The sequence below is a fragment of the Lonchura striata genome, chromosome 33, assembly GCF_050655825.1.
Source record: "Lonchura striata isolate lonStrDom1 chromosome 33, ASM5065582v1, whole genome shotgun sequence".
NCBI classification, from domain to species: domain Eukaryota; kingdom Metazoa; phylum Chordata; class Aves; order Passeriformes; family Estrildidae; genus Lonchura; species Lonchura striata.
The window spans coordinates 7049261-7073083 of NC_140735.1; the positions used below are offsets into that span (position 1 = coordinate 7049261).

Here is a 23823-nt window from a genome sequence, read left to right on the forward strand (position 1 = left end):
TTACCCCAAATCCCCTCTTTTACCCCAAATCCCCTCTTTTTTACCCCAAATTCCCCTTTTTTACCCCAAATTCCCTCATTTCTTACCCCAAAATTCCCATTTTTCACCCAAAATCCCCATTTTTTCATCCAAACCTCCCCAAAACCCCAATTTTGGACACCCAGGACCTCCTGAGACCCCAAAACCTCCCCAGGACTCCCTGAGACCCTGCCGAGACCCCAAAACCCCCAATTTTTCAACCAAAACCCCCATTTTTTTTCCCAAAATCCCCATTTTTTTTCCCAAAATCCCCATTTTTTCACCCAAACCTCCCCAAAACCCCAACTTTGGACATCCAGGTCTCTCAAAACCTCCTAAAACCCCCATTTTATTCACCAAAAACCCCCCAAAAATCCCCATTTTTCCCCCTAAAATCCCCATTTTTCCCCCTAAAACCCCCATTTTTTCCCCGAAAACCCCCGTTTTTTTTGCATTTTTCCCCAAAATGCCCGTTTTTCTCCCCAAACTCAGGGCCCCCCGGCGTGCAAGTGGTGCACCAACTGTCCCGAGGGCGCGTGCGTGGGCGCGGGCGCCAGCTGCCGCCGCGAGAACGAGCCCCAAAATCCCCAAATCCCCTCTTTTTACCCCAAATCCCCTTTTTTACCCCAAATCCCCTTTTTTACCCCAAATCCCCTTTTTTACCCCAAATTCCCCCATTTCTTACCCCAAAATTCCCATTTTTTCACCCAAAATCCCCATTTTTTCACCCAAACCTCCCCAAAACCCCAATTTTGGACACCCAGGACCTCCTGAGACCCCAAAACCTCCCCAGGACTCCCTGAGACCCTGCCGAGACCCCAAAATCCCCATTTTTTCACCCAAAACCCCCATTTTTTTTCCCAAAATCCCCATTTTTTCACCCAAACCTCCCCAAAACCCCAACTTTGGACACACAGGTCTCTCAAAACCTCCTAAAAACCCCACCAAAAATCCCCATTTTTCCCCCATTTTTTCCCCATTTTTCCCCCTAAAACCCCCATTTTTTCCCCGAAAATCCCCGTTTTTTTTGCATTTTTCCCAAAATGCCCGTTTTTCTCCCCAAACTCAGGGCCCCCCGGCGTGCAAGTGGTGCACCAACTGTCCCGAGGGCGCGTGCGTGGGCGCGGGCGCCAGCTGCCGCCGCGAGAACGAGCCCCAAAATCCCCAAATCCCCTTTTTTACCCCAAATCCCCTCTTTTTACCCCAAATCCCCTTTTTTACCCCAAATCCCCTTTTTTACCCCAAATTCCCCCATTTCTTACCCCAAAATTCCCATTTTTTCACCCAAAATCTCCATTTTTTCATCCAAACCTCCCCAAAACCCCAATTTTGGACACCCAGGACCCCCTGAGACCCCAAAACCTCCCCAGGACTCCCTGAGACCCTGCCGAGACCCCAAAACCCCCATTTTTTCACCTAAAATCCCCATTTTTCCACCCAAAATCCCCATTTTTTCACCCAAACCTCCCCAAAACCCCAACTTTGGACACCCAGGTCTCTCAAACCCTCCTAAAAACCCCATTTTATTCACAAAAAAAACCCCTAAAATCCCCATTTTTCCCCCTAAAACCCCCATTTTTTCCCCGAAAACCCCCGTTTTTTTTGCATTTTTCCCCAAAATGCCCGTTTTTCTCCCCAAACTCAGGGCCCCCCGGCGTGCAAGTGGTGCACCAACGAGCCCCAAAATCCCCAAATCCCCTCTTTTTACCCCAAATCCCCTTTTTTACCCCAAATCCCCTTTTTTACCCCAAATCCCCTTTTTTACCCCAAATTCCCCCATTTCTTACCCCAAAATTCCCATTTTTCACCCAAAATCCCCATTTTTTCACCCAAACCTCCCCAAAATCCCAATTTTGGACACCCAGGACCCGCTGAGACCCCAAAACCTCCCCAGGACTCCCTGAGACCCTGCCAAGACCCCCCAAACCCTGATTTTTTCACCCAAAATCCCCATTTTTTTTCCCAAAATCCCCATTTTTTCACCCAAACCTCCCCAAAACCCCAACTTTGGACATCCAGGTCTCTCAAAACCTCCTAAAAACCCCACCAAAAATCCCCATTTTTCCCCCATTTTTTCCCCATTTTCCCCCTAAAACCCCCATTTTTTCCCCGAAAACCCCCGTTTTTTTTGCATTTTTCCCCAAAATGCCCGTTTTTCTCCCCAAACTCAGGGCCCCCCGGCGTGCAAGTGGTGCACCAACTGTCCCGAGGGCGCGTGCGTGGGCGCGGGCGCCAGCTGCCGCCGCGAGAACGAGCCCCAAAATCCCCAAACCCCCTCTTTTTACCCCAAATCCCCTTTTTTACCCCAAATCCCCTTTTTTACCCCAAATTCCCCCATTTCTTACCCCAAAATTCCCATTTTTCACCCAAAATTCCCACTTTTTTTTCCCAAAATCTCCATTTTTTCACCCAAACCTCCCCAAAACCCCAACTTTGGACACCCAGGTCCTTCAAAACCTCCAAAAAACCCCATTTTATTCACCAAAAACCCCCCAAAAATCCCCATTTTTACCCCTAAAACCCCCATTTTTTCCCCGAAAATCCCCGTTTTTTTTGCATTTTTCCCAAAATGCCCGTTTTTCTCCCCAAACTCAGGGCCCCCCGGCGTGCAAGTGGTGCACCAACTGTCCCGAGGGCGCGTGCGTGGGCGCGGGCGCCAGCTGCCGCCGCGAGAACGAGCCCCAAAATCCCCAAATCCCCTCTTTTTACCCCAAATCCCCTTTTTTACCCCAAATCCGCTTTTTTACCCCAAATCCCCTTTTTTACCCCAAATTCCCCCATTTCTTACCCCAAAATTCCCATTTTTTCACCCAAAATCCCCATTTTTTCACCCAAACCTCCCCAAAACCCCAATTTTGGACACCCAGGACCCCCTGAGACCCCAAAACCTCCCCAGGACTCCCTGAGACCCTGCCGAGACCCCAAAATCCCCATTTTTTCACCCAAAACCCCCATTTTTTTTCCCAAAATCCCCATTTTTTCACCCAAACCTCCCCAAAACCCCAACTTTGGACACCCAGGTCCTTCAAAACCTCCTAAAAACCCCACCAAAAATCCCCATTTTTCCCCCTAAAATCCCCATTTTTCCCCCTATAACCCCCATTTTTTCCCCGAAAATCCCCGTTTTTTTTGCATTTTTCCCAAAATGCCCGTTTTTCTCCCCAAACTCAGGGCCCCCCGGCGTGCAAGTGGTGCACCAACTGTCCCGAGGGCGCGTGCGTGGGCGCGGGCGCCAGCTGCCGCCGCGAGAACGAGCCCCAAAATCCCCAAACCCCCTCTTTTTACCCCAAATCCCCTTTTTTACCCCAAATCCCCTTTTTTACCCCAAATGCCCTTTTTTACCCCAAATTCCCCCATTTCTTACCCCAAAATTCCCATTTTTCACCCAAAATTCCCAATTTTTTTCCCAAAATCCCCATTTTTTCACCCAAACCTCCCCAAAACCCCAATTTTGGACACCCAGGACCCCCTGAGACCCCAAAACCTCCCCAGGACTCCCTGAGACCCTGCCGAGACCCCAAAACCCCCATTTTTTCACCCAAAACCCCCATTTTTTTTCCCAAAATCCCCATTTTTTCACCCAAAACCCCCATTTTTTTTCCCAAAATCCCCATTTTTTCACCCAAACCTCCCCAAAACCCCAACTTTGGACATCCAGGTCTCTCAAAACCTCCTAAAAACCCCACCAAAAATCCCCATTTTTCCCCCTAAAATCCCCATTTTTCCCCCTAAAACCCCCATTTTTTCCCCGAAAACCCCCGTTTTTTTTGCATTTTTCCCCAAAATGCCCGTTTTTCTCCCCAAACTCAGGGCCCCCCGGCGTGCAAGTGGTGCACCAACTGTCCCGAGGGCGCGTGCGTGGGCGCGGGCGCCAGCTGCCGCCGCGAGAACGAGCCCCAAAATCCCCAAACCCCCTCTTTTTACCCCAAATCCCCTTTTTTACCCCAAATTCCCCTTTTTTACCCCAAATTCCCCCATTTCTTACCCCAAAATTCCCATTTTTTCACCCAAAATCTCCATTTTTTCATCCAAACCTCCCCAAAACCCCAATTTTGGACACCCAGGACCCCCTGAGACCCCAAAACCTCCCCAGGACTCCCTGAGACCCTGCCGAGACCCCAAACCCCCAATTTTTCCACCCAAAACCCCCATTTTTCCACCCAAAACCCCCAATTTTTCCACCCAAAATCCCCATTTTTTCACCCAAAATCCCCATTTTTTGACCCAAAATCCCCATTTTTTCACCCAAAATCCCCATTTTTTCCACCCAAAATCCCCATTTTTTCACCCAAACCTCCCCAAAACCCCAACTTTGGACACCCAGGTCTCTCAAAACCTCCTAAAACCCCCATTTTATTCACCAAAAACCCCCTAAAATCCCCATTTTCCCCCCTAAAATCCCCATTTTTTCACCCAAAATCCCCATTTTTTCACCCAAAATCCCCATTTTTTCACCCAAAACTCCCCAAAACCCCAACTTTGGACATCCAGGTCTCTCAAAACCTCCCGAAAACCCCACCAAAAATCCCCATTTTTCCCCCTAAAATCCCCATTTTTCCCCCTAAAACCCCCATTTTTTCCCCGAAAATCCCCGTTTTTTTTGCATTTTTCCCCAAAATGCCCGTTTTTCTCCCCAAACGCAGGGCCCCCCGGCATGCAAGTGGTGCACCAACGAGCCCCAAAATTCCCAAACCCCCTCTTTTTACCCCAAATCCCCTTTTTTACCCCAAATTCCCTTTTTTACCCCAAATTCCCCCATTTCTTACCCCAAAATTCCCATTTTTTCACCCAAACCTCCCCAAAACCCCAATTTTGGACACCCAGGACCCCCTGAGACCCCAAAACCTCCCCAGGACTCCCTGAGACCCTGCCGAGACCCCAAAACCCCCATTTCTTCACCAAAAACCCCCATTTTTTTTCCCAAAATCCCCATTTTTCCACCCAAAATCCCCATTTTTTCACCCAAACCTCCCCAAAACCCCAACTTTGGACACCCAGGTCTCTCAAAACCTCCTAAAAACCCCATTTTATTCACCAAAAACCCCCTAAAAATCCCCATTTTTTCCCCATTTTTCCCCCTAAAACCCCCATTTTTTCCCCGAAAACCCCCGTTTTTTTTGCATTTTTCCCCAAAATGCCCGTTTTTCTCCCCAAACGCAGGGCCCCCCGGCGTGCAAGTGGTGCACCAACTGTCCCGAGGGCGCGTGCGTGGGCGCGGGCGCCAGCTGCCGCCGCGAGAACGAGCCCCAAAATCCCCAAACCCCCTCTTTTTACCCCAAATCCCCTTTTTTACCCCAAATCCCCTTTTTTACCCCAAATTCCCCCATTTCTTACCCCAAAATTCCCATTTTTCACCCAAAATCCCCATTTTTTCACCCAAACCTCCCCAAAATCCCAATTTTGGACACCCAGGACCCGCTGAGACCCCAAAACCTCCCCAGGACTCCCTGAGACCCTGCCGAGACCCCCCAAACCCTGATTTTTTCACCCAAAATCCCCAATTTTTTTCCCAAAATCCCCATTTTTTCACCCAAACCTCCCCAAAACCCCAATTTTGGACACCCAGGTCTCTCAAAACCTCCTAAAACCCCCATTTTATTCACCAAAAACCCCCTAAAATCCCCATTTTCCCCCCTAAAATCCCCATTTTTTCCCCCAAAATCCCCATTTTTTTTCCCAAAATCCCCATTTTTTCACCCAAACCTCCCCAAAACCCAACTTTGGACACCCAGGTCTCTCAAAACCTCGTAAAACCCCACCAAAAATCCCCATTTTTCCCCCTAAAATCCCCATTTTTCCCCCTAAAACCCCCATTTTTTCCCCGAAAACCCCCGTTTTTTTTGCATTTTTCCCCAAAATGCCCGTTTTTCTCCCCAAACTCAGGGCCCCCCGGCGTGCAAGTGGTGCACCAACTGTCCCGAGGGCGCGTGCGTGGGCGCGGGCGCCAGCTGCCGCCGCGAGAACGATTGCCGCATCAACCAGCGCGAGATCTTCGCGCCCCACAACTGCTCCGAGGCCGCCTGCGGCGCCCCCGACTGCCCCAGGTGCGCCCGCGCCGGCAGGTGCATGTGGACCCGGCAGTTCAAGAGGACAGGTGAGGGGATCCCAAAAAATTCCGGGAGTTTTGGGGATTTTTGGGGATTTTTGGGGAATTTTTGGGGATTTTTGGGGATTTTTGGGGATTTTTGGGGATTTTTTGGAGATTTTATAGGGATTTTTAGGGATTTTTGGGGATTTTGGGATGGTGTCAGGAGGTTTCAGGAGTGGACCCAGCAGTTCAAGAGGACAGGTGAGGGATTCCCAAAAAATTCCGGGAGTTTTGGGGATTTTTGGGGATTTTTTAGGGATTTTTGGGGATTTTTTGGAGATTTTTGGGGATTTTGGGATGGTGTCAGGAGGTTTCAGGAGTGGACACGGCAGTTCAAGAGGACAGGTGAGCGATCCCCAAAAAATTCCGGGAGTTTTGGGGATTTTTGGGGAATTTTTGGGAATTTTGGGGAATTTTGGGGATTTTTTGGCGATTTTTTGGGATTTTTGGGGATTTTTTGGAGATTTTTGGGGATTTTGGGATGGTGTCAGGAGGTTTCAGGAGTGGACACGGCAGTTCAAGAGGACAGGTGAGGGGATCCCCAAAAAATTCCGGGAGTTTTGGGGATTTTTGGGGATTTTTTTGGGATTTTTGGGGATTTTTTGGAGATTTTTTAGGGATTTTTTGGCGATTTTTTGGGATTTTTGGGGATTTTGGGATGGTGTCAGGAGGTTTCAGGAGTGGACACGGCAGTTCAAGAGGACAGGTGAGGGGATTCCCAAAAAATTCCGGGAGTTTTGGGGATTTTTGGGGAATTTTTGGGAATTTTGGGGAATTTTGGGGATTTTTTGGCGATTTTTTGGGATTTTTGGGGATTTTTTGGAGATTTTTGGGGATTTTGGGATGGTGTCAGGAGGTTTCAGGTGTGGACATGGCAGTTCAAGAGGACAGGTGAGCAATTCCCAAAAAATTCCGGGAGTTTTGGGGATTTTTGGGGATTTTTGGGGAATTTTTGGGGATTTTTGGGAATTTTTTGGAGATTTTTGGGGATTTTGGGATGGTGTCAGGAGGTTTCAGGAGTGGACCCGGCAGTTCAAGAGGACAGGTGAGGGATTCCCAAAAATTTCAGTTATTTTTGGTGATTTTTGGGAATATTTAGGGATTTTTTGAGGATTTTTTGGGTTTTTTTGGGGCTATCAGGAAGTTTGGGGTGGATTTCGGGAGGTTTGGGATGGTTTTGGGGCGCCCCCGACTGCCCCCGGTGCGCCCGCGCCGGCAGGTGCATGTGGACTCGGCAGTTCAAGAGGACAGGTGAGGGATCCCCAAAAAATTCCGGGAGTTTTGGGGATTTTTGGGGAATTTTGGGGATTTATTGGGATTTTTTAGGGATTTTTTGGCGATTTTTTGGGATTTTTGGGGATTTTGGGATGGTGTCAGGAGGTTTCAGGAGTGGACCCGGCAGTTCAAGAGGACAGGTGAGCGATCCCCAAAAAATTCCGGGATTTTTGGGGATTTTTGGGGGATTTTGGGGATTTTATAGGGATTTTTTGGGGATTTTGGGGGATTTTTTGGAGATTTTATAGGGATTTTTGGAGATTTTTGGGGATTTTGGGATGGTGTCAGGAGGTTTCAGGAGTGGACCCGGCAGTTCAAGAGGACAGGTGAGGGGATCCCCAAAAAATTCCGGGAGTTTTGGGGATTTTTTGTGGATTTTTTGGGGTTTTTTGGGGCTATCAGGAAGTTTGGGGTGGATTTCGGGAGCTTTGGGATGGTTTTGGGGCGCCCCCGACTGCCCCCGCTGCGCCCGCGCCGGCAGGTGCATGTGGACACGGCAGTTCAAGAGGACAGGTGAGCGATCCCCAAAAAATTCCGGGAGTTTTGGGGATTTTTTGGGGATTTTTTAGGGAATTATTAGGGATTTTTTGGGATTTTTTGGAGATTTTTGGGGATTTTAGAACACTATCAGGAGGTTTCAGGTGTGGACACGGCAGTTCAGGAGGACAGGTGAGGGGATTTGGGGATTTTTGGGGATTTTTTGGAGATTTTTGGGGATTTTGGGATGGTGTCAGGAGGTTTCAGGAGTGGACTCGGCAGTTCAAGAGGACAGGTGAGGGGATTTGGGGATTTTTGGGGATTTTTGGGGAATTTTGGGGATTTTTGGGGATTTTTAGGGATTTTTTGAGGATTTTTTGGGATTTTTTGGGGCTATCAGGAAGTTTGGGGTGGATTTCGGGAGGTTTGGGATGGTTTTGGGGCGCCCCCGACTGCCCCCGCTGCGCCCGCGCCGGCAGGTGCATGTGGACTCGGCAGTTCAAGAGGACAGGTGAGAGGATTCCCAAAAAATTCCGGGAGTTTTGGGGAATTTTGGGGATTTTATAGGGATTTTATAGGGATTTTTGGGGATTTTTTGGGGATTTTTTAGGGATTTTGGGGGATTTTTTGGGATTCTGGGGAGGTTTGGGGCCATTCCGGGAGGTTTCAGGAGTGGACACGGCAGTTCAAGAGGACAGGTGAGCGATTCCCAAAAAATTCCGGGAGTTTTTGGGATTTTTTGGGATTTTTTGGGGATTTTTTGGGATTTTTTGGGGCTATCAGGAAGTTTGGGGTGGATTTCGGGAGGTTTGGGATGGTTTTGGGGCGCCCCCGACTGCCCCCGCTGCGCCCGCGCCGGCAGGTGCATGTGGACTCGGCAGTTCAAGAGGACAGGTGAGGGATCCCCAAAAAATTCCGGGAGTTTTGGGGAATTTTGGGGATTTTTGGGGATTTTATAGGGATTTTTTGGGGATTTTTGGGGATTTTTTAGGGATTTTGGGGGATTTTTTGGGATTCTGGGGAGGTTTGGGGCCATTCCGGGAGGTTTCAGGAGTGGACACGGCAGTTCAAGAGGACAGGTGAGCGATCCCCAAAAAATTCCGGGAGTTTTGGGGATTTTTGGGGATTTTTGGGGATTTTATAGGGATTTTTTGGGGATTTTTGGGGATTTTTTAGGGATTTTGGGGGATTTTTTGGGATTCTGGGGAGGTTTGGGGCCATTCCGGGAGGTTTCAGTAGTGGACACGGCAGTTCAAGAGGACAGGTGAGCGATTCCCAAAAAATTCCAGGAGTTTTGGGGATTTTTGGGGATTTTTTGGGAATTTTGGGGATTTTTTGGGGATTTTTTAGGGATTTTTTGGGGATTTTTGGAGATTTTTGGGGATTTTGGGATGGTGTCAGGAGGTTTCAGGAGTGGACTCGGCAGTTCAAGAGGACAGGTGAGGGGATTCCCAAAAAATTCCGGGAGTTTTGGGGAGTTTTGGGGATTTTTTGGGGATTTTTTAGGGATTTTTGGGAATTTTTTGGAGATTTTTGGGGATTTTGGGATGGTGTCAGGAGGTTTCAGGAGTGGACCCGGCAGTTCAAGAGGACAGGTGAGGGGATCCCCAAAAAATCCGGGAGTTTTGGGGATTTTTGGGGGAATTTTGGGGAATTTTGGGGATTTTTTGGGGATTTTTTGGGATTTTTTGGGATTTTTGGGGATTTTTGGGGATTTTGGGATGGTGTCAGGAGGTTTCAGGAGTGGACTCGGCAGTTCAAGAGGACAGGTGAGCGATCCCCAAAAAATTCCGGGAGTTTTGGGGATTTTTGGGGAATTTTGGGGATTTTATAGGGATTTTTTGGCGATTTTTTGGGATTTTTGGGGATTTTTTGGAGATTTTTGGGGATTTTGGGATGGTGTCAGGAGGTTTCAGGAGTGGACCCGGCAGTTCAAGAGGACAGGTGAGGGGATCCCCAAAAAATTCCGGGAGTTTTGGGGATTTTTGGGGATTTTTGGGGGATTTTTTAGGGATTTTTTGGCGATTTTTTGGGATTTTTGGGGATTTTTTGGAGATTTTTGGGGATTTTAGAACACTATCAGGAGGTTTCAGCAGTACAAGAGGACAGGTGAGGGGATTTGGGGATTTTTTGGGGATTTTTGGGGAATTTTGGGGATTTTTGGGGATTTTTTAGGGATATTTTGGGGATTTTTTAGGGAATTTTTGGGGATTTTTGGGGATTTTTGGGGATTTTTTGGAGATTTTATAGGGATTTTTAGGGATTTTTTGGGATTTTGGGATGGTGTCAGGAGGTTTCAGGAGTGGACTCGGCAGTTCAAGAGGACAGGTGAGCGATTCCCAAAAAATTCCGGGAGTTTTGGGGATTTTTTGGGATTTTTGGGGATTTTTTGGAGATTTTTGGGGATTTTGGGATGGTGTCAGGAGTTTCAGGAGTGGACTCGGCAGTTCAAGAGGACAGGTGAGCGATCCCCAAAAAATTCCGGGAGTTTTGGGGATTTTTTGGGAATTTTTGGGGATTTTTGGGGAATTTTGGGGATTTTTTAAGGATTTATTGCAGATTTTGGGGGATTTTTTGGGATTTTTGGGGATTTTGGGATGGTGTCAGGAGGTTTCAGGAGTGGACACGGCAGTTCAAGAGGACAGGTGAGCGATCCCCAAAAAAAAACGGGAGTTTTGGGGATTTTTGGGGATTTTTGGGATTTTTGGGGATATCAGGAAGTTTGGGGTGGATTTCGGGAGGTTTGGGATGGTTTTGGGGCGCCCCCGACTGCCCCCGCTGCGCCCGCGCCGGCAGGTGCATGTGGACCCGGCAGTTCAAGAGGACAGGTGAGGGGATTCCCAAAAATTTCAAGTATTTTTGGGGATTTTTGGGGAATTTTTGGGGATTTTTGTCGATTTTTTAGGGATTTTTTGGGGATTTTTTGGGATTCTGGGGAGGTTTGGGGCCATTCCGGGAGGTTTCAGGAGTGGACACGGCAGTTCAAGAGGACAGGTGAGCGATCCCCAAAAAATTCCGGGAGTTTTGGGGATTTTTGGGGATTTTTGGGGAATTTTTGGGGATTTTTGGGAATTTTTTGGGATTTTTTGGGGATTTTTTAGGGATTTTTTGGCGATTTTTTGGGTTTTTTGGGGATTTTGGGATGGTGTCAGGAGGTTTCAGGAGTGGACCCGGCAGTTCAAGAGGACAGGTGAGCGATTCCCAAAAAATTCCGGGAGTTTTGGGGATTTTTGGGGATTTTTGGGGGTTTTTTGGGGCTATCAGGAAGTTTGGGGTGGATTTCGGGAGGTTTGGGATGGTTTTGGGGCGCCCCCGACTGCCCCAGGTGCGCCCGCGCCGGCAGGTGCATGTGGACTCGGCAGTTCAAGAGGACAGGTGAGGGGATTTGGGGATTTTTGGGGAATTTTTGGGGATTTATTGGGATTTTTTAGGGATTTTTTGGCGATTTTTTGGGATTTTTTGGGGATTTTTTGGGATTTTTTGGAGATTTTTGGGGATTTTGGGATGGTGTCAGGAGGTTTCAGGAGTGGACCCGGCAGTTCAAGAGGACAGGTGAGGGATCCCAAAAAATTCCGGGAGTTTTGGGGGTTTTTTGGGGATTTTTGGGGATTTTTTAGGGGTTTATTGCATATTTTGGGGGATTTTTTGGGATTTTTGGGGATTTTGGGATGGTGTCAGGAGGTTTCAGGTGTGGACTCGGCAGTTCAAGAGGACAGGTGAGGGGATTCCCAAAAAAAACCGGGAGTTTTGGGGATTTTTGGGATTTTTTGGGGAATTTTGGGGGATTTTTGTCGATTTTTTAGGGATTTTTTGGGGATTTTTTGGGATTCTGGGGAGGTTTGGGGCCATTCCGGGAGGTTTCAGGAGTGGACACGGCAGTTCAAGAGGACAGGTGAGCGATTCCCAAAAAATTCCGGGAGTTTTGGGGATTTTTGGGGATTTTTTAGGGATTTTTTAGGTGATTTATGGGGTTTTTTGGGGATTTTTTGGGATTCTGGGGAGGTTTGGGGCCATTCCGGGAGGTTTCAGGAGTGGACACGGCAGTTCAAGAGGACAGGTGAGGGATCCCCAAAAAATTCCGTGAGTTTTGGGGATTTTTGGGGATTTTTTAGGGAATTTTTGGGGATTTTTTGGGGTTTTTTGGGGCTATTAGGAAGTTTGGGGTGGATTTCGGGAGGTTTGGGATGGTTTTGGGGCGCCCCCGACTGCCCCAGGTGCGCCCGCGCCGGCAGGTGCATGTGGACACGGCAGTTCAAGAGGACAGGTGAGCGATCCCCAAAAAATTCCGGGAGTTTTGGGGATTTTGGGGGGTTTTTTAGGGATTTTATAGGGATTTTTTGGGATTTTTTAGGGATTTTTGGGGATTTTTTGGAGATTTTTGGGGATTTTGGGATGGTGTCAGGAGGTTTCAGGAGTGGACTCGGCAGTTCAGGAGGACAGGTGAGGGGATTTGGGGATTTTTGGGGAATTTTTGGGAATTTTGGGGAATTTTGGGGATTTTTTGGGGATTTTTTAGGGATTTTTTGGGGATTTTTGGGGATTTTTGGGGATTTTGGGATGGTGTCAGGAGGTTTCAGGAGTGCACCCGGCAGTTCAAGAGGACAGGTGAGGGGATTTGGGGATTTTTGGGGAATTTTTGGGGAATTTTGGGGGATTTTTTGGGATTTTAGGGTGGATTTGGGGAAGTTTAGGGCAGATTTTGGGGATTTTTGCAGCTCACCTGTGCCCAGGTGAGACCCGACCCATCCCGAGCGTGGGGCTGGGATGAACTGGGACCAGTACAGACCAGTACAGACCAGTGAGGCCAAACTGGGAGGGTTCCCTGACTCCCTTACCTGTCAGTGCCCACCCGTGCCCACCCGTGCCCACCCGTGCCAGGCAAGACGCGGCGCATCCCGAGTGTGGGTCTGGGATGAACTGGGACCAGTAAGAACCAGTACAGACCAGTACAGACCAGTACAGACCAGTACAAACCAGTGAGGCCAAACCGGGGGGGTTCCCTGAGTCCCTTACCTGTCAGTGCCCACCCGTGCCCACCCGTGCCCACCCGTGCCCACCCGTGCCAGGCGAGACGCGGCGCATCCTGAGCGTGGGGCTGGGATGAACTGGGACCAGTAAGAACCAGTACAGACCAGTACAGACCAGTAAGAACCAGTACAAACCAGTGAGGCCAAACCGGGGGGGTTCCCTGACTCCCTTATCTATGAGTGCCCACCCGTGCCCACCGGTGCCCACCCGTGCCCACCGGTGCCCACCCGTGCCCACCCGTGCCAGGCGAGACCCGACCCATCCTGAGCGTGGGGCTGGGATGAACTGGGACCAGTACAGACCAGTACAGACCAGTACAGACCAGTACAGACCAGTACAGACCAGTGAGGCCAAACTGGGAGGGTTCCCTGACTCCCTTACCTGTCAGTGCCCACCCGTGCCCACCCGTGCCCACCCGTGCCAGGCGAGACCCGACCCATCCTGAGCGTGGGTCTGGGATGAACTGGGACCAGTACAGACCAGTACAAACCACTGAAGCCAAACTGGGAGGGTTCCCTGAGTCCCTTACCTGTCAGTGCCCACCCGTGCCCACCCGTGCCCACCTGTGCCAGGCGAGACCCGACCCATCCTGAGCGTGGGGCTGGGATGAACTGGGACCAGTAAGAACCAGTACAGACCAGTACAGACCAGTACAAACCAGTACAGACCAGTACAAACCAGTACAAACCAGTGAAGCCAAACTGGGAGGGTTCCCCGAGTCCCTTACCTGTCAGTGCCCACCTGTGCCCACCCGTGCCCACCCGTGCCCACCCGTGCCAGGCAAGACCCGACCCATCCCGAGTGTGGGGCTGGGATGAACTGGGACCAGTATAAACCAGTACAAACCACTGAAGCCAAACTGGGAGGGTTCCCCGAGTCCCTTATCTATGAGTGCCCACCCGTGCCCACCCGTGCCCACCCGTGCCCACCCGTGCCAGGCGAGACCCAACCCATCCCGAGCATGGGGCTGGGATGAACTGGGACCAGTACAAACCAGTACAGACCACTGAAGCCAAACTGGGAGGGTTCCCTGAGTCTCTTACCTGTCAGTGCCCACCCGTGCCCACCCGTGCCCACCCGTGCCAGGTGAGACCCGACCCATCCCGAGCGTGGGGCTGGGATGAACTGGGACCAGTACAAACCAGTACAAACCAGTGAGGCCAAACTGGGAGGGTTCCCTGAGTCCCTTATCTATGAATGCCCACCCGTGCCCACCTGTGCCCACCCGTGCCAGGCGAGACCCGACCCATCCTGAGCGTGGGTCTGGGATGAACTGGGACCAGTACAGACCAGTACAAACCACTGAAGCCAAACTGGGAGGGTTCCCTGAGTCCCTTACCTGTCAGTGCCCACCCGTGCCCACCCGTGCCCACCTGTGCCCACCCGTGCCAGGCGAGACGCGGCGCATCCCGAGCGTGGGGCTGGGATGAACTGGCACCAGTATAAACCAGTACAAACCAGTACAGACCAGTACAAACCAGTACAGACCAGTACAGACCAGTACAGACCAGTGAGGCCAAACTGGGAGGGTTCCCTGAGTCCCTTATCTATGAGTGCCCACCCGTGCCCACCCGTGCCCACCCGTGCCCACCCGTGCCCACCCGTGCCAGGCGAGACGCGGCGCATCCTGAGCGTGCAGCCGGCCTACGACTGGACGTGCTTCAGCCACTCGCTGCTGAACGTGTCGCCGATGCCGGTGGAGTCGGCGCCGCCGCTGCCGTGCCCGCTGCCGTGCCACCTGCAGCGCTCGTGCCGCGCCTGCCTGGCATCGCCCGGCGCCGACGGCGGCTGGCAGCACTGCCTGTGGAGCCTGGCACTCGGCGAGGTGGGTACGGGGCGTCTTTTACCTTTATTTGGGATTTTTGGGGGGTTTTGGGGTTTTTGGGGAGGTTTTGGCCGTGCCCGCTGCCGTGCCACCTGCAGCGCTCGTGCCGCGCCTGCCTGGCATCGCCCGGCGCCGACGGCGGCTGGCAGCACTGCCTCTGGAGCCTGGCACTCGGCGAGGTGGGTACGGGGCTTCAGTCCCCTTTATTTGGGGTTTTTGGGATTTTTGGGGGATTTTATTGGGATTTTTGGGGGATTTTATTGGGATTTTTGGGGGATTTTATTGGGATTTTTTAGCAAATTTTTTGGGATTTTTTTGGGATTTTTTGGCGATTTTTTAGCAAATTTTAGCGATTTTTTAGGGATATTTTAGTGGTTTTTTAGCGATTTTTTGGGGGATTTTTTAGCGATTTTTTAGCAATTTTTTAGGGATTTTTTAGCGATTTTTTAGGGATATTTTAGCGATTTTTTTGGGATTTTTTAGCGATTTTTTAGCGATTTTTTAGCGATTTTTGGGGGGATTTTTTAGCGATTTTTTAGGAATATTTTAGCGATTTTTTAGCGATTTTTTAGGAATTTTTTAGCGATTTTTTCGGGGATTTTTTAGCGATTTTTTAGCGATTTTTTAGCGATTTTTTGGGGGATTTTTTAGCGATTTTTTGAGGATTTCTGGGGGATTTTTTAGCGATTTTTTGGGGGATTTTTTAGCGATTTTTTTGGGATTTTTGGGGGTTTTTGGGGGATTTTGGCCATGCCCGCTGCCTGGCATCGCTGCCTCTGGAGCCTGGCACTCGGCGAGGTGGGTACGGGGCTTCAGTCCCCTTTATTTGGGATTTTGGGGGATTTATTTGGGATTTTTTGGGGGATTTTTTGGGATTTTTTAGCAAATTTTTGGGGATTTTTTGGGGATTTTTTGGCGATTTTTTAGGGATTATTTAGGGATTTTTTGGGGATTTATTTGGGATTTTTTGGGGATTTTTAGCGATTTTTTTGGGATTTTTTAGCGATTTTTTTGGGATTTTTTAGTGATTTTTTTGGGATTTTCTGGGGGATTTTTTAGCGATTTTTTGGGGATTTTTTGGGGTTTTTTTAGTGATTTTTTGGGGATTTTATGGGGGATTTTTTAGCGATTTTTTAGCGATTTTTTGGGGATTTTTTGGGGATTTTTTAGCGATTTTTTGGGGATTTTTGGGGGATTTTTTAGCGATTTTTTTGGGATTTTTGGGGGATTTTTTGGGGATTTTATGGGGGATTTTTTAGCGATTTTTTGGGGGATTTTTTAGCGATTTTTTGGGGATTTTATGGGGGATTTTTTAGCGATTTTTTTGGGATATTTTAGCGGTTTTTAGCGATTTTTTGGCGATTTTTTAGCAAATTTTAGCGATTTTTTGGGGATTTTTTAGCGATTTTTTTTTGGGATTTTTTAGCGATTTTTTGGGGATTTTTTTTGGATTTTTTTGGGATTTTTTGGTGATTTTTTAGCTATTTTTTTTTTATTCCCTGGGGATTTTTTGGGGATTTTTTTAGATTTTTTGGGGATTTTTTTTAGCAAATTTTTCAGGAGTTTTTTGGGATTTTTTAGCAAATTTTTAGTTATTTTTTTGGGATTTCATGGCGATTTTTTAGCAAATTTTTCAGGATTTTTTTTGGATTTTTTAGCGATTTTTTGGGGATTTTTTTGGGATTTTTTGGTGATTTTTTAGCGATTTTTTGGGGATTTTTTAGTGATTTTTTAGGGATTTTTTTAGATTTTTTTGGGATTTTTTTTAGCAAATTTTTCAGGAGTTTTTTGGGATTTTTTGGCGATTTTTTAGCAAATTTTTAGGTTTTTTTTTTGGGATTTCATGGCGATTTTTTAGCAAATTTTTCGGGATTTTTTGGGATTTTTTGGCGATTTTTTAGGGATTATTTAGGGATTTTTTGGGGATTTTTAGCGGGTTTTTTGGGGATTTTTTTAAGCAATTTTTAGGGATTGTTTAGGGATATTTTTGGGATTTCATGGGGAATTTTTAGCAATTTTGTTGGGATTTTTGGACGATTTTTTAGCAAATTTTTCGGGATTTTTTAGCGATTTTTTGGGGATTTTTTAGCGATTTCTTTGATATTTTTTTGTGATTTTTTCGGGGTTTTTTTGCGATATTTTGACAATTTTTAAGCGATTTTCAGCCATTTTTTAAGCCTTGTTTAACCCTTTCCTGCCCAGTGCCTGAGCGCCAGCTTCGCCCCCCTGCGCTGCCTGGCCGGGGCCGTTTTTGGGGCTTTTTGGGGCTTTTTGGGCATTTTTGGAGTTTTTTGAGGATTTTTTGGGGATTCTTTTGGGAATTTTGGGGTTTTTTTGGGGGGATTTTTTTGGGATTTTTGGGGGTGTTTTTGGGGCTTTTTTGGAGTATTTTGGGGCTTTATTGGGGATTTTTTTTAGGCTCCTTTGGGTTTTTTTGGGTTCTTTTTGGGATTTTTGGGGTTCACAATTCCGGGATTTTCCGGGTGGGATTTTGGGGCTATTTTGGGTTAATTTTGGTCCATTTTTGACCCATTTAACCTCATTTAACCCTTTCCTCGCCAGTGCCTGAGCCCCAGCTTCGCCCCCCTGCGCTGCCTGGCCGGGGGCGCTTTTGGGGATTTTGGGGTTTTTTGGGGATTCTTTTGGGGATTTTTGGGGTTTTTTTGGGGGGATTTTTTGGGGATTCTCTTGGGGATTTTTGGGGGTGTTTTTGGGGCTTTTTTGGACTATTTTGGGGCTTTATTGGGGATTTTTTTTAGGCTCCTTTGGGTTTTTTTGGGCTCTTTTGGGGATTTTTGGGGCTCACAAATCCGGGATTTTCCGGGTGGGATTTTGGGTCTATTTTGGGTTAATTTTGGTCCATTTTTGACCCATTTAACCCTTTCCTCGCCAGTGCCTGAGCCCCAGCTTCGCCCCCCTGCGCTGCCTGGCCGGGGCAGTTTTGGGGCTCTTTGGGGATTTTTGGGGATTATTTTGGGGATTTTTGGGGCTTTTTTGGGGTTCTTTGTGGTTTTTTTTGGGTTCACCATTCCGGGATTTTCCGGGTGGGATTTTGGGGCTATTTTGGGTTAATTCTGAACTATTTTTGACCCATTTAACCCTTTCCTGCCCAGTGCCTGAGCCCCAGCTTCGCCCCCCTGCGCTGCCTGGCCGGGGCCGTTTTGGGGCTCTTTTGGGGATTTTTGGGGTTCACAATTCCGGGATTTTCCGGGTGGGATTTTGGGTCTATTTTGGGTTAATTTTGGTCCATTTTTGACCCATTTAACCCTTTCCTCGCCAGTGCCTGAGCCCCAGCTTCGCCCCCCTGCGCTGCCTGGCCGGGGCAGTTTTGGGGATTTTTGGGATTCACAATTCCAGGATTTTCCGGGTGGGATTTTGGGTCTATTTTGGGTTAATTTTGGTCCATTTTTGATCTCTTTAACCCTTTCCTGCCCAGTGCCTGAGCCCCAGCTTCACCCCCCTGCGCTGCCTGGCCGGGGCCGTTTTGGGGCTTTTTGGGGATTTTTGGGGATTTTTGGAGTTTTTAATTCCGGGATTTTCCGGGTGGGATTTTGGGTCTATTTTGGGTTAATTTTGGTCCATTTTTGACCCCATTTAACCTCATTTAACCCTTTCCTCGCCAGTGCCTGAGCCCCAGCTTCGCCCCCCTGCGCTGCCTGGCCGGGGCAGTTTTGGGGATTTTGGGTTTTTTTGGGCTCTTTTGGGGATTTTTGGGGTTCACAATTCCGGGATTTTCCGGGTGGGATTTTGGGTTAATTTTGGTCCATTTTTGACCCCATTTAACCCCATTTAACCCTTTCCTCGCCAGTGCCTGAGCCCCAGCTCCGCCCCCCTGCGCTGCCTGGCCGGGGGCTTTTTGGGGCTTTTTTAGTGATTTTTTGGGGATTCTTTTGGGGATTTTGGGGCTTTTTTGGGGGGATTTTTTGGGGATTCTCTTGGGGATTTTTGGGGGTGTTTTTGGGGCTTTTTTGGACTATTTTGGGGCTTTATTGGGGATTTTTTTTAGGCTCCTTTGGGGTTTTTTGGGCTCTTTTGGGGTTTTTTGGAGTTTTTAATTCCGGGATTTTCCGGGTGGGATTTTGGGTCTATTTTGGGTTAATTTTGGTCCATTTTTGACCCCATTTAACCTCATTTAACCCTTTCCTGCCCAGTGCCTGAGCCCCAGCTCCGCCCCCCTGCGCTGCCTGGCCGGGGCCGTTTTGGGGATTTTTGGTGTTTTTAATTCCGGGATTTTCCGGGTGGGATTTTGGGTCTATTTTGGGTTAATTTTGGTCCATTTTTGACCCATTTAACCCTTTCCTCGCCAGTGCCTGAGCCCCAGCTTCGCCCCCCTGCGCTGCCTGGCCGGGGCAGTTTTGGGGCTTTTTTGGGGATTTTTGGGGATTTTTGGGGTTCACAATTCCGGGATTTTCCGGGTGGGATTTTGGGTCTATTTTGGGTTAATTTTGGTCCATTTTTGACCCCATTTAACCCCATTTAACCCTTTCCTCGCCAGTGCCTGAGCCCCAGCTTCGCCCCCCTGCGCTGCCTGGCCGGGGGCTGCGGCCGCCTGCTGCGCGGGGGGGGGGGAGGGGCGCCCCCCGGGGGTCTCCCCTCCCCCCCGGGGGTGGGGGAGGGGTCGCGGCCCCTCCCCCCAGCCCCTGCCCCCCCCCCGACTGCGCCGGGGCCTCCCAGTGCTCCCAGTGCCTGCGGCGGCCGCGCTGCGGCTGGTGCGCCCGGCCGGGCCAGGACGGCGGCGGCCGCTGCCTCGAGGGGGGGCTCAGCGGGCCCCGGCACGGTGAGAATTCCCAAATTCCCAAATTTGGGATTTTTGGGGATTTTGGGGATTTTTGGGGATTTTTGGGAGGGGTTTGGGGTGATTAAAGGGGATTTTGGGGGTTTGGGGGGGCTCAGGTGCGCCCGGCCGGGCCACGGCCGCTGCCTCGAGGGGGGGCTCAGCGGGCCCCGGCACGGTGAGAATTCCCAAATTCCCAAATTTGGGATTTTTGGGGATTTTGGGGATTTTTGGGAGGGGTTTGGGGTGATTAAAGGGGATTTTGGGGGGTTCGGGTGCGCCTGGCCAGGCCACGGCCGCTGCCTTGAGGGGGGGATCAGCGGGCCCCGGCACGGTGAGAATCCCCAAATTCGGGAATTTGGGGAATTTTGGGGATTTTTGGGGATTTTTGGGGATTTTTGGGAGGGGTTCGGGGGGGCTCAGGTGCGCCCGGCCGGGCCAGGACGGCGGCGGCCGCTGCCTCGAGGGGGGGCTCAGTGGGCCCCGGCACGGTGAGAATCCTGAAATTCGGGAATTTGGGGAATTTTGGGGAATTTGGGGATTTTTGGGAGGGGTTTGGGGTGATTAAAGGGGATTTTGGGGGGGCTCAGGTGCGCCCAGCCGGGCCAGGACGGCGGCGGCCGCTGCCTCGAGGGGGGAATCAGCGGGCCCCGCCACGGTGAGAATTCCCAAATTCGGGAATTTGGGGAATTTGGGGAATTTTGGGATTTTTTAGGAGGGGTTTTGGGGGTTTGGGGTGATTAAAGGGGATTTTGGGGGGTTCAGGGGGGCTCAGGTGCGCCCGGCCGGGCCACAGCCGCTGCCTCGAGGGGGGGATCAGCGGGCCCCGGCACGGTGAGAATCCCGAAATTTGGGAATTTGGGGAATTTCGGGAATTTTGGGGATTTTTGGGAGGGGTTTTGGGGGTTCAGGGGGGCTCAGGTGCGCCCGGCCAGGCCAGGACGGCGGCGGCCGCTGCCTCGAGGGGGGGCTCAGCGGGCCCCGGCACGGTGAGAATCCCAAAATTCGGGAATTTTGGGAATTTGGGGAATTTTGGGAATTTTGGGAGGGGTTTGGGGTGATTAAAGGGGATTTTGGGGGGTTCGGGTGCGCCCGGCCAGGCCACGGCCGCTGCCTCGAGGGGGGGCTCAGCGGGCCCCGGCACGGTGAGAATTCCCAAATTCGGGAATTTTGGGAATTTTGGGATTTTGGGGATTTTTGGGGATTTTTGGGAGGGGTTTGGGGTGATTAAAGGGGATTTTGGGGGGTTCGGGGGGCTCAGGTGCGCCCGGCCGGGCCACGGCCGCTGCCTCGAGGTGGGGCTCAGCGGGCCCCGCCACGGTGAGAATTCCCAAATTCGGGAATTTTGGGAATTTTGGGGATTTTTGGGGATTTTTAGGAGGGGTTTTGGGGGGTTTGGGGTGAATTTTGGGCGGTTTTTGGGCATTTAAAGGTGGTTTTGGGGGCATTTTAGGGGTGTGTTTTATGAGCATTGGGGGAGGGTTAGGGCGGAACTTGGGGGATTTTTGGGGAAAATTTGGGAATTTTTGGGAAAAAAATGCGAATTTGGGGGGATTTTAGGGAGTTTTGGGGCAATTCAAGGGGATTTTGGGGGCGTTTTAGGGGTCTTGGTGTTCTATGGGCATTGGGAGGGTTTAGGGGATATTTGGGGGATTTTTGGGGAATTTTTGGGGAAAATTTGGGAATTTTTGGGAAAAAATGCGAATTTGGGGGGATTTTAGGGAGTTTTGGGGGGATTTTGGGGCAATTCAAGGGGATTTTGGGGGCGTTTTAGGGGTGTGTTTTATGAGCATTGGGGGGGATTTGAGGGGTAATTTGGGGGAATTTTAGAGAATTTTGGGGATTTTTGGGAAAAAATTGTGGATTTGGGGGATTTTGGGTTGGAATTTTGGGTTTTTTGGGAATTCCGGCCTCATTTCTGGGTTACCTGTGCCAGGTGTGCCCCAGGTGTGCGGGACCTTCCCTGGGGCAATTTTGGGGCATTTTGGTTGGAATTTTGGGGTTTTTTTGTTGGATTTTTGGTGTTTTTTGTTGGATTTTTGGGGAATTTTGGGAATTTTGGGAATTCTGGGAATTTCCGGGCTCACTTCTGGGTTACCTGCGGCAGGTGGGGCTCAGGTGTGCGGGACCTTCCCTGGGGCAATTTTGGGGTATTTTGGTTGGAATTTTGGGGTTCTTTGTTGGATTTTTGGTGGTTTTTTGTAAGATTTTTGGGGAATTTTGGGAATTCCGGGAATTTCCGGCCTCACTTCCGGGTTACCTGCGGCAGGTGTGCCCCAGGTGTGCGGGACCTTCCCTGGGGCAATTTTGGGGCATTTTGGTTGGAATTTTGGGGTTTTTTGTTGGATTTTTGGTGGTTTTGGTCGGATTTTTGGGGAATTTGGGGAATTTTGGGAATTCCAGGAATTTGCGGCCTCACTTCCGGGTTACCTGCGCCAGGTGTGCCCCAGGTGTGCGGGACCTTCCCTGGGGCAATTTTGGGGTATTTTGGTTGGAATTTTTGGGTTTTTTGTTGGATTTTTGGTGGTTTTGGTTGGATTTTTGGGGAATTTTGGGAATTCCGGGAATTTCCGGGCTCACTTCTGGGTTACCTGCGCCAGGTGTGCCCCAGGTGTGCAGGACCTTTCTTGGGGCAATTTTGGGGCATTTTGGTTGGAATTTTTGGGTTTTTTGTCGGATTTTTGGTGTTTTTGGTCGGATTTTTGGGGAATTTTGGGAATTCCGGGAATTTCCGGCCTCACTTCCGGGTTACCTGCGGCAGGTGGGGCCCAGGTGTGCGGGACCTTCCTTGATGCAATTTTGGGGCATTTTGGTTGGAATTTTGGGGTTTTTTTGTTGGATTTTTGGTGTTTTTGGTAGAATTTTTGGGGAATTTTGGGAATTTCCGGCCTCACTTCCGGGTTACCTGCGGCAGGTGGGGCTCAGGTGTGCGGGACCTTCCCTGGGGCAATTTTGGGGCATTTTGGTTGGAATTTTGGGGTTTTTTTGTTGGATTTTTGGTGTTTTTTGTTGGATTTTTGGGGAATTTTGGGAATTCCGGGAATTTCCGGGCTCACTTCCGGGTTACCTGTGCCAGGTGGGGCCCAGGCCTGCGGGGCCGGGGGGATTTGGGCCTTCCTGAGCTGCCCCCCCGAGAACGAGTGCGAGAACGGGCACCACACCTGCGGGCCCAGCCAGGTGTGCCGCGACCTCGCCGACGGCTTCACCTGCGCCTGCCGCGCCGGCTACCGCGCCGACAGGTGAGCGCGCACCTGGGCGGGGAGGGGACACACCTGGGGGGGACAGGGACACACCTGGGTGGGGCAGGGACACACCTGGACAGGTGAGGGACACACCTGGGTAGGTGAGGGACACACCTGGATGGGTGAGGGACACACCTGGGGGGGGGGACACACCTGGGGGGGGGGGACACACCTGGATGGGTGAGGGATGGGATAGGGACACACCTGGACAGGTGAGGGACACACCTGGATGGGTGAGGGACACACCTGGGTGGGTGAGGGACACACCTGGATGGGGTGGGGCACACCTGGATGGGGAGGGACACACCTGGGTGGGGCAGGGACACACCTGGACAGGTGAGGGACACACCTGGGTGGGACAGGGACACACCTGGGTGGGACAGGGACACACCTGGGTGGGTGAGGGACACACCTGGACAGGTGAGGGACACACCTGGGTGGGACAGGGACACACCTGGGTGGGTGAGGGACACACCTGGACAGGTGAGGGACACACCTGCGTGGGTGAGAAATGGGTGAGGGACACACCTGGACAGGTGAGGGATGGGATAGGGACACACCTGGGGGGGGACACACCTGAATGGGTGAGGGACACACCTGGATGGCGGGGGAGACACCTGGATGGGGGGGACACACCTGGGTGAGACAGGGACACACCTGGACAGGTGAGGGACACACCTGGGTGGGTGAGGGACACACCTGGATGGGATAGGGACACACCTGGATGGGGTGGGACACACCTGGGTGGGTGAGGGACACACCTGGGTGGGTGAGGGACACACCTGAATGGGTGAGGGACACACCTGGGGGGGGGGACACACCTGGACAGGTGAGGAATGGGATAGGGACACACCTGGATAGGTGAGGGATGGGATAGGGACACACCTGGGTGGGTGAGGGACACACCTGGATGGGGTGGGACACACCTGGACAGGTGAGGGACACACCTGGGTGGCGGGGGAGACACCTGGATGGGGGGGACACACCTGGGTGAGACAGGGACACACCTGGATGGGTAAGGGACACACCTGGACAGGTGAGGGATGGGATAGGGACACACCTGGATGGGTGAGGGACACACCTGGATGGGGTGGGA

The 23823-nt window shown here is 50.6% G+C and overlaps 1 protein-coding gene across 1 annotated transcript in view; it reads left to right on the forward strand.

Annotated features, from left to right (window-relative positions):
* The window catches only part of MEGF8 (multiple EGF like domains 8), a 128481-nt gene that overhangs the window by 89801 nt on the left and 14857 nt on the right, over positions 1-23823 (forward strand). Inside the window, exons 39-43 of the mRNA XM_085564531.1 lie at positions 5902-6112; positions 14497-14711; positions 19207-19271; positions 19343-19488; positions 22562-22724. Of these exons, the coding sequence (XP_085420657.1) occupies positions 5902-6112; positions 14497-14711; positions 19207-19271; positions 19343-19488; positions 22562-22724 (800 nt within the window). The remainder of the gene's footprint in view (positions 1-5901; positions 6113-14496; positions 14712-19206; positions 19272-19342; positions 19489-22561; positions 22725-23823) is intronic.